We start from the raw sequence: 13,879 nt of genomic DNA on the forward strand, positions 1-13,879 counted from the left end.
ACAGAGAAAGACAAACACTGCACAATCTCACTTACATGTGGAATCTAAAAAATGAAATAAATGAATGAATATAACAAAGCAGGAACAGACTCACAGACATAGAGAAGAAACTTGTGGTTACCAAGAGGGGAGGGGGGAGCAGGAAGGGGCAAGAGAGGGATAGGGGATTAAGGACTACAAACTAATATGTATATAATAGATAAGTAACAAGGGTATATTGTACAGCACAGGGAATTATAGACATCATCTTTTTTAAAAAATTTAATTTAATTAATTTTTTTACACAGCAGGTTCTTATTAGTTATCTATTTTATACATATTAGTGTATACATGTCAATCCCAATCTCCCAATTCATCCCACCACCACCCCTTTCCCTGCTTTCCCCTGGCCATCGTCTTGTAATAACTTTTAATGGAGTAGAATTTGTAAAAATACTGAATCAGTATGCTGCATGCCTGAAACAAATATAATACTGTAAATCAACTATACTTCAATTTCAAAAATTAAATAAAATAATCTAATAGAATATAAACATAAATAAATAAATAGGACATTTCACACCACTACAAGAAATAGAAAGCCAATGTCACTTGCCATAAACAGGGGGAAAGCTGAAAATATCGATAGCAATATAGACCAGCAGAATGATGTTGTTAAAGTTTAACCAGGTACCCATTGCTTGCCTGACAGAGGATCAAAGCCTGAGGTTGGCTTGCTCCTTACAGGGGAGTCTTGCCAGTACTAGAAAGGAGTTAAAGACCTATTAGCACCAAGCTGAGACTTTCTCCCGGACCTAATCAGAAAGGTCAAAGAGAATTAAAAAGAAAACAACTTTCTCACCTGGGGCTTCCATGTTCGTGTTTACCTGAGACCAGTAAATACGCCTCAAACAGCCACAGAGCCTTGCCTTGTTGAGTTCATTGCTGGGAAGCCTTGCGGTGGGAATATTATTGAGATATTAACTTTTATTATGTTCAAGTAGTAATTTTTCCTTCATCAGTACCAATCAGGTAGATGTTCCTTGATGCTTTCTAGTCCTTGGGGAGGTCTGGGTTGAAAAAGCAAAGGCTTTTGAGGCATCTCTCTTGCAGTCTTTAAAGAAAACCTAAACTCACAAGTTGGGGGGAGAGGTGTGGATCGAGGGAGAGCAGGGAGGTTGGATCCCAGGATCCAGAAGCAGTGAGGACCCTCATGCCCCTCACTGGGGACAGGATCTAGAAGAAAAGGTAGAGAAGGTGGCTTCATGGCAAACCCACCACATTGGGATGGGAGCTTGGAGTCAGGTAAAAGAAAATAAAATTGTGACGTTGTCCCTATACCTGAGTTGTGAATCTGGATTCGTACACACCTGTAAGCATCTTAGAAGATTAGATCAGTAACTCACAATGATAATCAACTCACTCCCAAGCCATTTATCTATTTATATTTATATGGTGCCCAAATGATGGAGATTTGCTGTTTCTCATGTACGTCCTTAATTTACAGAAGCATGCCCTCTGTCTCATAGGAATAAGCTAAGAAGTCATTGTGGTCTGGTGGCCTTTGGAGACCCAGCTTGTGGTTCATGGGGAAGGGACACACTGTCTTTTCCATGAATCACAGGACAGCAGAGAAGCGAACAAGTGTCATTTTTATTAGGTATTTAGTTGAAACTCTTGGTAGAAAGTGAGAAAGCACAACTCCCACTGGCTTGAGCAAAAATACGAAAGAGAGAATTTATTCAACGTTTCCAGGGGTAGGTTTGCTTCAGGCTGTCATGAGGACTCAGTCTGGCTCTCTCCATCTTTTGGCTTTGCTTTCCTCTGTGTTGGCAGCATTCTCAGGCAGCTGCTGGTGGCAAAGGTGGTTGCCTGCCCCGGGCTTGTGTCGCATGCTCTCTCAATCTCAAGGGAATCGGAGTCTCGGCAACAGCTCCTGTCCAGCACTGGTTCAGTTTGGATCTCTGCCCTGTGGCCAAGTTGAAGGTTCTAATTAGCCGAGTTAAGCACCCACCTCCCGCAGGAGGCGTAAACTCAGCCTGTCCAGAACCGTATGTTCAGTTACTGGAAGACAGGGGAATGGATGCCTGGGGGGCAGGTGGAAACACCAGGTGGCCTCCACAGGTAGACATTGCCCTTCCCCAGACACAGGTGCGCCCAGGAGCAGGGAGAGCTCATTAGTGTGGAAGAGACACCGAGATCTTGTTCTTGGAAGATTCTGAGTGTGTTTACAGACAGAGTAACCCTCAGGCGAGGGGGGTCCCCCGCATGGCACATCCCAGGCTGGCTGGGGACCCTGATGGACACACTGCTGGTTTCTGCTGAGCGTAGGATGGATGTTCTCGGCATCTGGTGCTTTTCTAACGAGGGGCTCGAGAGAAGGGGTCCTTGACCTTTCTAAACCTTTGCTTTCTCACTTGTGAAGTGGGTATAAAAAGAGTTTTTCTCTCCCACAGATGGTTGCTTAGTGAAACAACGTGGCTAGTGCATATTACCCAGCGTCTGGATTAGAGAAGGCATTCGATTAACATTGGTCATTGGCATCTAAACAATAGGAAAATGCTTCCTACAGGCACGTTCACAAATATGATCCCATTTTATACTCACAGTAACTGTGTGAAGTAGGTAAGAGACACGTTATCGTTCCATTTTAGGGATGAACACACTGAGGTTCAGAGAATTGAAATGACTTTGCCATGTCCCTGGAGTGTGTCAGTGGCAGAGCCATGGTCCAATGCCAAGTCCTGGTCTCTCAATGCGACCTCCCTGTCACCCCCCAAATCACAATGCTGACCAGGAACACGTGGGGATGCTGAAGGACAGCCGTCCAGAACAGCATAGGCGCCTCATGCTGGTCATTAACAGTCTAGACCAGCACTGTCAGATGGAATTACATCTCGAACCACAGATGTCACGTTAAATTTTCTAGTAGCCACATTAAAAAGTAAAAAACAAAACAAAAAACCCTGAACTCTATTTTAATAATACATTTTATTTAATGCAATATATCCAAAATATTATCATTTCAACATATAAATTAATATACAAAACTATTAATGAAATATTTTGCAGTCTTTTTTTTTTTTCCAGTAGTGTCTTCAACGTCCAATGTGTATTTCACACTTACAGCACATCTCAGTTCAGACCAACCACCTTTCAGGTGCTCAGCAGCCGCATAGGACAAGCTGGTGGTTCTCGTTTTGGACAGTGCAGGACTAGAGGCAGATTAGGTGTCAGTTTAGAGCACCAGAAAAGCAAGAGCATGAGAGGGGCTGAGAGAAGAGAGAGAGAAGTTTCACGTCCAGGAGTTTAACCAGCACCTTGCAAATTATTCTAGAAAGCAAAGATTTAAAATAAGGATACATATTTTGTGGTTCGTGTTGTTTTTATTTTGAGTTATAGTAGCGTGGGAATGAGACTTCATAATCTTGTCATTGATTGGAAGACAACATAATGAGGTCCTGGAGACAACGCCAGTTGCAGAATAGATGACCCAAGGTGTGGCAACAGACTCCACTCTAGCTTGTTCAATGCGAAAAGGAATTTATGGAAGGTTGTTAAGTAGCTCGTGGAATCTCTAGGAGACCATAGAATCAGTCTCCGAAGCGAGCTGCCAGAAACGATGCTCAGACTGCAGTTCCGGGCGTCTCCAGTAGGGGCTCTGTCGCCGTGGTCCGCGTGCCCGGGGTCCCATCCTCGCTGAGCACAGGACGGGCCTCCAGGACTCTGACGCCCGCTCCTTGTGCTAAACCCAGTGTGTGTGTGAACCCCCGGTCATGGATCCCGGGTCACAGGCTTGCACCCAGCAGCGAGAGAGTCTGAGAAAGCAATCTTCTGGCTCCCTTGTGAGGAGGTGAGACTCCTAAGGGAAAATTACCCAAAAGGGAAGGTGTGCCAAGTTACTAGCTTTCCTCAAGCAGGGCTCATGTGCGCTACATCAGCTGGTTTGGTTTTTTAGTTTTAAAAATATTGTCAAACATATTACATAGACAAGAATGTGTAAATATGTATACATGGTTAAATAACAACAACAATTATTCTCACTTCCCAGGTTGAGAAATACGGTATTACCAGTACTTTGGAATGCCCGCCCCACTCCATGTTTATCCCTCCCTAATTTCAGACCCGTTCCTCTCTCCAAGTGAGCAGCATTCACCTGACTTTTGTATCAATCATTTTCTTGCTTTGCCTACTGTTTTTTAAAATTGAGATATAACTGACATATAATATTCTATCAGTTTTAGGTGTACAATGCAGATTTGATATACGTATGTATTGCAAAATGATTGCCACAATAAATTTAGTTAACATCCATCATTACACATACTTACAGTTTTTTTCCTTGTGATCAAAACTTTTAAGATCAACTCTCTTAGCAACTTTCAATTTTTTTTAATTAAACTTTTCATTTTGAGATAATGCAGATTCACATGCAGTGGTGTGCCCTTCATCCAGTTTCCCCAATGGTAAATTTTACGGAACGAGGGAGGGTATTATCAGCAGGATATTGACACTGAGACGACCCACAGGTCTTATCCAGATCTACCCAGTTTTACCTGTACTCACTGGTGTGTGAGTGGGTGTGTGTGTGTGTGTCTGATTCTAAACAATTGTATCACAGGTGCAGGTTCGTGTATCAGCTACTATAGACACTGAGCAGTCCCATCACACAAGGATCCCTTGCTTGACCTTTTACAAATCCTTAACTCTTGACAACCAATCTTTTCGCCATTTTTATGATGCTGTCATTTCAAGAATGTTATGGGGGGCTTCCCTGGTGGTGCAGTGGTTAAGAATCCACCTGCCAATGCAGGGGACACGGGTTCAAACCCTGGCCCGGGAAGATCCCACATGCTGCAGAGCAACTAAGCCCGTGCACCACAACTACTGAGCCTGCACACTAGAGCCCATGAGCCACAACTACTGAGCCCACGTGCCACACTACTGAAACCCTTGTGCCTAGAGCCCATGCTCCTCAACAAGAGAAGCCACTGCAATGAGAAGCCCACACACCACAACGAAGAGTAGCCCCCGCTCACCGCAACCAGAGAAAGCTCGTGAACAGCAACGAAGACCCAACACAGCCAAAAATAAAAATTAATAAAATAAATAAATTTATATTAAAAAAAAGTATAGGGCAAAAAATAAAAGATTTACAAAAAAAAAAAAGACTGTTATGGAGCCCTAGCAAAAAAAAATAAAATATATAAGTAATATAAAGATGGAAAATTAATTTTTTTAAAGAGAAAATAACTAATTTCAGAGGGATCAGAGACTGAAGGGAGATTGCCCTAAATCCTTATTTTCCCATGTAGGATATTAAAAGATAATGCACTAAACTCAAATATACATAGGTATCACTGTGAGCATATTTAGTTTCTAAACTAAACAAACAAGCATAACCAGAAAAGATTTTGTTGCCTCTAAGAAACTGTCAAGGGTTACAATGGCCTTTTGGTAAGCCTGTTAGAACAACTGAAATTTTATCTTCCTGCATTTCTTTACTACAAATAAAAATGGAATAAAAGTTTTTTAAATAAAAAGTAAACAATAAGAAGAATGTTATATAAATGGAATCATACAATGGGTAACCTTTGGGATTACTTTTCTTTTCTTTTCTTTTCCCCAGCCGGGCCACATGGCATGCGGGAATCTTAGTTCCCGAACCGGGGGCCGAACCCGTGTCCCCTACAGTGGAAGCACAGAGTCTTAACAACTGGACCGCCAGCGAAGTCCCTGGGATTCCTTTTTAACTCAGCATAGTCTCTAGAGATTCTTCCAAGTCGTTGCTTGTTGCCTAATGGTTTTAACAAGTGTCTGTATTCCTAAACAATATATTGTTTACATTGATGTTTTTTAAAATCATTTGAATCTTATAGTACAATTCTTCTGTAACTTGCTTTTTTCTTTCAACAATATGCTTTTGAGATTTACTTTTGTTAATGTGTGTGTCTGTGAGCCATTCCTTTCCACTGTACAGATTTATCACCATGTATTAATCCAATCAGTTATTGTCATTTGGGTTGTGTTGAGGTTTTTATTTTTTTTGAGTATGACAAATGATGCTATGATGAATATTCTTGTCTGTGACTCTTGGTGCAAAAGTGCAAGACTTTTTCTAGATTACAAAACCTGAAGTGGAATTTCTGGGTCATTTAATATGTGTATGTCCAATTTGACTAGGTAAAGTCAAAACTCTTTTCCAAAATGGTTGAATCAATGTACATACACATTAGCAATGTTTGAACAATTTCATTGGTCCATATCCTCACCAACACTTAGTATTGTCAAACTTTAAAATTTTGCCAGCCTGGTAAACATAAAATCGCATTTCACTGTCATTTTAATTTGTATTTTCTTGTTTACTAATGAGATTGAGTATTTTTTATATGTTGATGAGCCATTCATGTTTTCTTTTCTGGGAGATGCCTATCCAAGTCTTTTGACATTTTTCTGTTGAGTTTGTCTTTGCATATTCATTTGTAAGAGTTCTTTATATATTCTGGATCCTAAGCATTTGTAAGATAAATGTGTTGCAAAAAGTTCTCTCAGTATGTGGTTTAGCTTATTCTCTTTAAAGGTGCCTGTTGGTACCTTTAAAATTTTTTGGCAGTCAGACTTATCAAATTTTTTATGGTCTGTTTTTTGTTTCTTAAGAAACTCTTCTCTACCCTATATCATAAATATGTTCTTTTACATTATCTAGCTCTCTATTGGGTTGGCCAAAAAGTTCGTTCGGATTTTTCCCAAACGAACTTTTTGGTCAAACCAATATATATGTATAATTATACATATATAGTTCAATGTTTAATCCACTGGAAATTGTTCTGTGTGTGTGTTAGTCAATTTCCTTTATTTTTCCCCAAATGGATAACCAACGTTCCAGTTCCACCTATTGAATGACTCATCTTTTCCCACTGCTCTGCCATGCCTTTTCTCATAAATCAAATTTCCACATATGTGTGGGCCTGTTTCTGGGCTCTCTGTTCTGTAATGGTGGTCAGCCTGTGCACCGATGTCTATCTGTGTACCAATGCACACTTTTAATTACTACTGATGTCTGATAGAGCAAATCTATACACCTTGGCTTTTTTTCGGGAGTGTGTTGCTTATTCTTTCATATAAACTTCAGAATAATTTTGTCAGGCCCCACAAAAAGATCTTTTTCCCCCCAAATATTTTTAAGAATTGTATTAAATCTGCAGATGAATTTGGGGATTTTTGACCTCTTTTTGACTCGGAGTCTTCCAATCCATTAGTATGGTAAATCTTTCCATTGATTAGTATCTTCTTTAACGTCTTCCAATAAAAAGTTTTCTAATTTTATCCACAAGGAACTTGCACAATATTTTTAAAAAATTTACTTCAAGGCACTTTTATTTTGGTTGCTGTTGTAAGTCAATTTTTTTATTAGACTTTTAATTTTTCTGTTACTGCCATATGGAAATGCAATTGACACAACACATATCCACTCTCACAGGCACACACACACAGATTTTATACACAACAACCTTGCTAAACTCTTTTTTTTTTCCGGTACGCGGGCTCTCACTGTTGTGGCCTCTCCCATTGCGGAGCACAGGCTCCGGACGCGCAGGCTCAGCAGCCATGGCTCACGGGCCCAGCCACTCTGTGGCATGTGGGATCTTCCCGGACCGGGACACGAACCCGTGTCCCCTGCATCGGCAGGCGGACTCTCAACTACTGCGCCACCAGGGAAGCCCTAAACTCTCTTATTAATTTTAATAATTTATCTGAGGATTCTTTTGAGTTTTCCACATAGACAATCATACTGACTACAAATCATGTTGGTTTGTTATTTCCTTTATAATCCTTATACATTTATTTCTTCTTTTTTGCCTTATTGAACCTATAAGGAAGCTGGTCTAATGTTGAATGGAATGTTGAGAGCCGGCAGCTTTATCTTGGTCTGGGGTGCTGGTTCAAAGGTGAATTTGGTTTGTGAAAATTTATCTGGCTGTGGCCTTATGATCTGTGCATTTTTTCTAACACTGTGTTATACTTCAATAAAATGTTTAAAAAAAATTTAAGGAATATTTTCCTGACATCCTAACCTCTCCTCGTAACTGTCTGCTCCAAGGATGCCACTGAGCAGGTTTGTACCTGTCTATTTCAATCTCACCATACATTACTGGAGAAAAGAAGTCTTAAGTGAGAACACCTATGGTGCTTGCATGCTTTAGAAGAACTATCAGGGGGAGGGGGCTCAGTAGCCCCTGAGGGCAGAATGGAGAGGGTAGATGGAAATGCAGGGAAACAGATTTCCATACAGCAGAAGGAAAAGCTTTCAAGATCAGTGTTGTCTAACCAGAGAATAGGCTGCTTTTTGGAAAAATGAGCTCTCCAGCACTGGAGGTATTCAAGCAGGGCTGGCGACACACCTATCAAGGGCACTCTGCCGGCACCACCTCCTCCCTGCAATACTGGGTGAGCTCTGGACCATAGCGTGTCTTCCGTCTCGTCCAACTCCAAACTTTTGAGATTTTTAAAAGAATTGGGTTCATTTCTTTTTCTTTTTTCTTTTTCTTTTTTTTTTTTTACCATTTCTTATCCTACTTTTAGGCAATACTCTATCAATACCTCTCATAATACTTAGAAATCTGACCTTACACTAGAGAAAAGTCAACAAAGGCAAAACTGTTTCTTTGAAAATGTTAATACTGTTGATAAACCTATCTCGTCTGATCACACACACACAAAAGAAAGATAACACATTAGATTTCCCTTCTTCCAAAGAAATATCCAGCAAATATCAGAATAGGCAGGTATACAACAATTGGTTGAATAAAAGTGTAATTATACCTGTTATTTTCACCTCCAATCCTCTGAAGGTTGTGTTGCATTTTGAGGTTTCTATTCTTAGATCCTATCATTCTATAATATTTCCAAATAATGGACAAAGTGTCTCAGGCATTCGGTGATCTGAAATCCAGTGAAAGGTGAAGAAGAAGAAAAAAAGCTCTGTTAATGGGGTCTTTTTTGTAAAATAAGGAATTTTGAATGAAGTGAAGTTTTTAAGCTTTTTATGAGATGGGACATACTTCCGTGATTTCACAGTGTTACTCTATTTTTACTTTCATTCAGCCAAGCTCTCTCTTTCTAGCAAGGCTCCAGTTTGTTGGCGGATAAAAATACATTCGCAGTCTCTCCCAGAAGCTGCGCCATCAGCCTCGTGGACGAGAAAGAAGCCTGGTCTCCTTGTGCCGCTATGGAAATGTCTTCCTCCTCCTCCCCTGGCTCACCCGGCGCAAAGTCTTTTTCCTTCTTTGTTTGTCGTTCTCAGAGAAAATCTGGAGTCCAGACTGGGAAGAGCCCAGAAAGGGTGACCCCTTGAGGGCAGCTCCGGAGGCGGGGCGCGTCTGCACCCTGAGCAGTCTGGGCCGAGCTGCGCCCCGTCTCCGAGAGCGGGGAGAGTATTCCAGCCGAGCCAAGAAATCCGTTACCAGGCTGCTGTGTCCCCAAAGGCCATTCCAGGGCGGAAGAGGACGGGGAAAACCGCTGTGTTGATTCTCCCGCCCTGTGGGCTGGGCGCGCAACGGGTCAGGTTACAGACAGGTGAGTCGGGCGGATGGGCGAGCTGCTGGCGCCAGAGCACCCCTGGCCGGCCGCGTCCCCGCAGCCCCCGGAGCTGGCACACGTCTGATCACCCCGGGAAGGGGGTGGCCGCCACGGCCGTGGAGGCGGTGCTATGCGTCCCTGGGCACACCGAGCAGAGGTCGTAGGACCCGCAGCGCGCCCCCCAAATCCCGCAACGCGGGTACAGCTGCTCTTAGAAACTTGGCATCTTTCTTTTACCAGCTCCCCTTCCTTCTCTACCCTCTCCCCCATCCTCGGCCCTCCAGGTATAAAGGTAGATGAAAACAAACAAACAAGCAAAAAACCCCAAACCCAAAATAAATACCAAGCTCTCCAGCCACCTCCCCAGTAGGGGCAGTGAGGGGATATGTAGCCCATCTTCACTGGTTTCTTGGAAAGTATTTCTCAGCCTCAGAATTTGGGGAGCAAACGGCTAGGGGAGGCAATAATGGGAGTGGGCGAGGATAAGAAATTTGTTTCAAAGCTGTGTTTGCATAGCCAGCCCTTGGCTTTTTTTCCATCGTGTTTATTTGGGGTAAGGGGACTCTTGTGGTGGAACAAGCGGACTTGTTTTTCTTAGATTGTATGGCACAAAATAACGTTGTAAAGATGCATGAATTTTAACATTTAATTTTACTGTGTTTATTTGGGGGACTGTTGTCTATGAGGGGGAGCTGAAGCTCCCAAGTTCCCTCTTTACCAGATCAGAATCCTGGGGAGTCTCCCGCGGCCTCCCCCTTCCGCACACCGAGATTTCAACAAACCCGGGAATGATCCACAAAGTCCAGAGGAACTGAGCCATTTTCTGGCTTGCTTGTCGGAGGCGAATCCACTGGGGCGGGGTGGGGGGGGGGGGCGGGGGAGGGGGCGACTCGCGGGGGCTCCAGCTCTAGGGGGGACGTCCGGGGAGCGGACTTGGTGCTTTCCTCAAAGAGTTCGCCCTGCGGTGCCTGTGATGGGGAATGGGGCAGGGGGCTGAGAGAAAAACGTTCTTCCCTTTTTAAGAAGGGGAGGGGGGAAAGACTGAGACGTTAAATTCTTTTGCAAACATTCGTGCCGAAGGAAGGGCTGGAACAGGCAGCCCCGGCCGCCGGAACCGGTCGGACAGGTAGCGAGCTTGTTGACACCGTTATGTTGCAGGGCGCATGCTCACTCCCAAGTTTCCTGGTGCCTTTTCTATTCCACCTTATGAAACTTTTTCCTCGGCGTGGTCTCACCCGCGATTTAAGGCATAGGTGTCGCCGAGCCGGGAGGCTGGGAGTCGCTGGGCGTGCGGGGGAGAGGCCGGGCCGCGCCGCGGCGGGGGGCGGAGGGAGAGGGCCGGCCGGGCGGGAAGGTGGGCTCTGGCCGCGGGGAACCGGGGACCGAGCCGCCGCCGCCCCTAGAGGGGAGCAGCCGGGACGAGGGGCCGCAGTCCGGGGAGGGGGCCCCACGATGCCCAAAGTCTTCCTGGTGAAGAGGAGGAGCCCGGGGGTCTCGGTCCGCAGCTGGGATGAGCTCCCGGACGAGGAGAGGGCAGACACCTACATCCCAGGTGAGCGCCGCGCCGGGGCCGGGCCTGGGCGCCGGGTTCCTGGGGTGCGGGCAAGGGTGGCCGGGTCCCCTCTGCTCTACGGCCGAGGCTGGACTGTCCCCCTCCCCCATGTCCCTCTTTCAAGGGGAGGAGGAAGTCACGGAGGCGCGGGAGGACCGAGAGTGAGAGGCTGGGAACCTGGGACGCCCTGCGCCCCCTTCCCCCTAGTGGGCGCCTCTAATTGCCCGGCGGCGGGACCGTTGGCTGCAGCGCGGGCCGGGGTGGCCCGGGAAGGGGGCTAGGGGCCAGTAGGGGCAACCCTCAGTCCCACGTCCTCGTGGGGTTGCACAGGGATGGGTCAACCTCTCCGGGGCTGGATGGGTCGAGGTCAGGCCCCCCGCCCCCATCCCAGGGAGAGGAAATTTGGCGCGCGGGTCCCCAGCCGCGCTGGGCCCTCTTTTCCTCGTGGGCGCTGTAACTGGGACTGAGGAGCGGCTCCCAGAACCCCGAGATCGCTCAGGAGGCCGAGTCCGGGGCTCTCTCGCCCACCCCCGCGGCGTTGCCCACTTGGCGAGGTGCCCAGGTCCGGGGCGGGGCGGCGGCGGCACCGCCCGCAGGTCAAACTGCCGCGGGCGCCCGGGCCTGACGCCGCGTGTCTGTGTGTCGGGGCGCGGCCCTCCCATGCAGTGGGCCTGGGCCGTCTGCTCCACGACCCTCCCGAGGACTGCCGCAGCGACGGCGGCAGCAGCAGCGGCGGCGGCAGCAACAGCGCGGGGGAGCCCGGAGGCGCGGAGAGCAGCTCGTCCCCGCGCGCCCCCGAGCGCGAAACCCCCGAGCCTGGCGATGGCGAGGTCCCCGGTGGACACCTGGCGGCGAAGCAGCGCCCGGTCGCCAGATCGAAAATCAAGGTACGATGTCGACTCTGCCCCCGCCGCCACCTGCACCACGCCCTGGCGTCGGGCTCCCAGGGCCGGCGCCTCTCCCTGTCGCGCCCGCCCGCGCGCCCCGGCACCCGAGCACCCAGCGCGCCCGCAGCGCAGCTCCTGCACCTGCCCCTGGGTCGCGGCCAGGGCGCCTCCCCGCGTCCTCCCGCCTGCCAGGTAGCCGGCCGCCCGCGCTGCTGCACCCCGGAGACTGGCTTCCCGCGCGGGCACAGGCCCTCCGCGTGGCCTCCGGAGCTGCCTAAAGGCTCAGGCACAGCTTCCTCCCCCCAGCAGTCCATTCTGTGCGCAGGGCCTGAGGAACACCCTGGCCGTCGGAGTTCCTGGAGTGGGAAAGAAGGGACCCCAGGCCCCGGGCTCCCCTCCTCTGAGGTGCAGTTCCTACAGCTTTGTGAATTCTGAGTTTCGCCCCCTTCCTCGAGTTCTGGAGGCAGTGGTGGTAGCTTGGCACACAGTGGGTCTTTCGCAATCACAACTATTCCCAGTGCCAATTATGAAGTGCTCGTTAGACACGAGGTCTGTGCCGGGCACTTTAAACTTGTGTTTGTCAAATCTTCTTGAATTATGTTCACGGATGAACGGATTCAACTGCAAATTGGCCTACTGCCCCGCCCCCAGTGGGTTGGAGTGTTTGCTTCCCTCTATCTTCGCGCTTCAGCCCCCACCCCCACCCAGCCTCCTGGAATTGTAGGCCACAGCTTATCCGGACGCCCATCTGCGCTTTCCTGTGTGGAACTGCCATGATTGCTTGCTCAAAGGTATCCGCTACCTCTAAGACTAAGCTGTCCCATTCCACTGACTCACGGGCGGCGGGAGCCTGGGAGTGGCTTTTAGGAATCACAGAACCCCAGTTCCTAGCCAAGTGGGCCTTAGTGTGAGCCTTTTCGGGCTCCAGGCCCTTGGTGTAGGTGTTAATTCTTGGGCGCTCCAGGGTGGTCCCGAAGCCCCCTGCCCAGGCACCGAGATGGGGCGGAAGCCCTAGGGTTAGCTGTGGATTGCCAAAGCCTCCTCCGTTACTTTTCCTGGGAGAGGTCTTCCCTCCCCTGTGCATATTCCTGGCTCCAGGGGCTTGGCTCCGTGGTGGGCTGGCGTGCATTTGGTTATCAATTGAGGCTAGAGGCTTGAGCCTGGAATCCTTAAGAAAGACACCTTTAAAGGATGCTGTGACTGGGTGTAGGCATCCTGCTTAGTGTTAAGTGCGCTGACGAGGTTCAAAGTCAGCTGATGGGAGGCTTTTCTGGGCCAGATGGGGTTAACTGGGAGGGACAATTTGCCTGAGGCCTGTAGCTCTGCCCTCCGGGAAATTCTACCAAGTATCCACTTGCATATTTATCATCCGCGGGAAGGACAATTTGCAACATTGTTTTCGGGTGGTCTATAGATACTTCACCCCTCTGTCCCCCAACTGCCCAGATTGCCCTGGAGACAAGGTGGCACAGGAAAATATCCAGTCCGTTAACCACCATTTTAGGAGATCTCTGCCACCCCAGGCAAACAGCTCCACTGGGGCCCTGGATTAAGGGAATGAATAAACCAATCTTATTCCCAGGATCCTTGTTTTGGTGCTGACGCCAGGGGTGGGGGGGAGGGCATAGAGTTTGCTCCTCAACCCTTAACAAGGTTTCCAGAGGAGTTTTTGTTTGTTTACTGAGGCCGAAGTTCAGGTTCCCTCTCCTTCTCAGCTTCCACAAGACCTCCTGGGGTTAAGATGCTTCAAGCCTACAGAATTATCAGCTGTGGTATTGGCCATTTTCAAATGACTGGTCCAATTGCCGGTGAATTAGCACGTTGTGTAACTGTAGAGTTCTATGCCAAGTATGCTGAACTGTCTAAGAATTAGTTTCCTAAC

At 47.5% G+C, this 13,879-nt stretch overlaps 1 protein-coding gene and 1 long non-coding RNA gene across 6 annotated transcripts in view; one reads left to right on the forward strand and one right to left on the reverse strand.

Annotated features, from left to right (window-relative positions):
• Positions 1 to 2,824: 2,824 nt before the first annotated feature.
• On the reverse strand, positions 2,825 to 9,183 carry LOC125961388 (uncharacterized). Its single transcript, XR_007472068.1, has 3 exons — positions 9,042 to 9,183; positions 8,803 to 8,922; positions 2,825 to 3,841 (listed from the first exon to the last, which is right to left on the reverse strand). It is a non-coding gene; the product is annotated as an uncharacterized LOC125961388 (long non-coding RNA).
• Positions 9,184 to 9,414: 231 nt separating this feature from the next.
• The window catches only part of OVOL2 (ovo like zinc finger 2), a 28,200-nt gene continuing 23,735 nt past the window's right edge, over positions 9,415 to 13,879 (forward strand). For 2 of the 5 annotated variants that reach the window (XM_049699126.1, XM_033429374.2), the window contains exon 1: positions 12,012 to 12,788. Coding sequence is in view for 2 of the 5 variants with exons in the window: in XM_004270400.3 (XP_004270448.1) it covers positions 10,708 to 11,110; positions 11,777 to 11,997 (624 nt within the window). In the remaining 3 variants the exon portion in view is untranslated. The other 3 variants (XM_004270400.3, XM_033429373.2, XM_049699127.1) reach the window with 3 other exon arrangements.

The sequence above is a fragment of the Orcinus orca genome, chromosome 16 (genome assembly GCF_937001465.1).
Source record: "Orcinus orca chromosome 16, mOrcOrc1.1, whole genome shotgun sequence".
NCBI lineage: Eukaryota > Metazoa > Chordata > Mammalia > Artiodactyla > Delphinidae > Orcinus > Orcinus orca.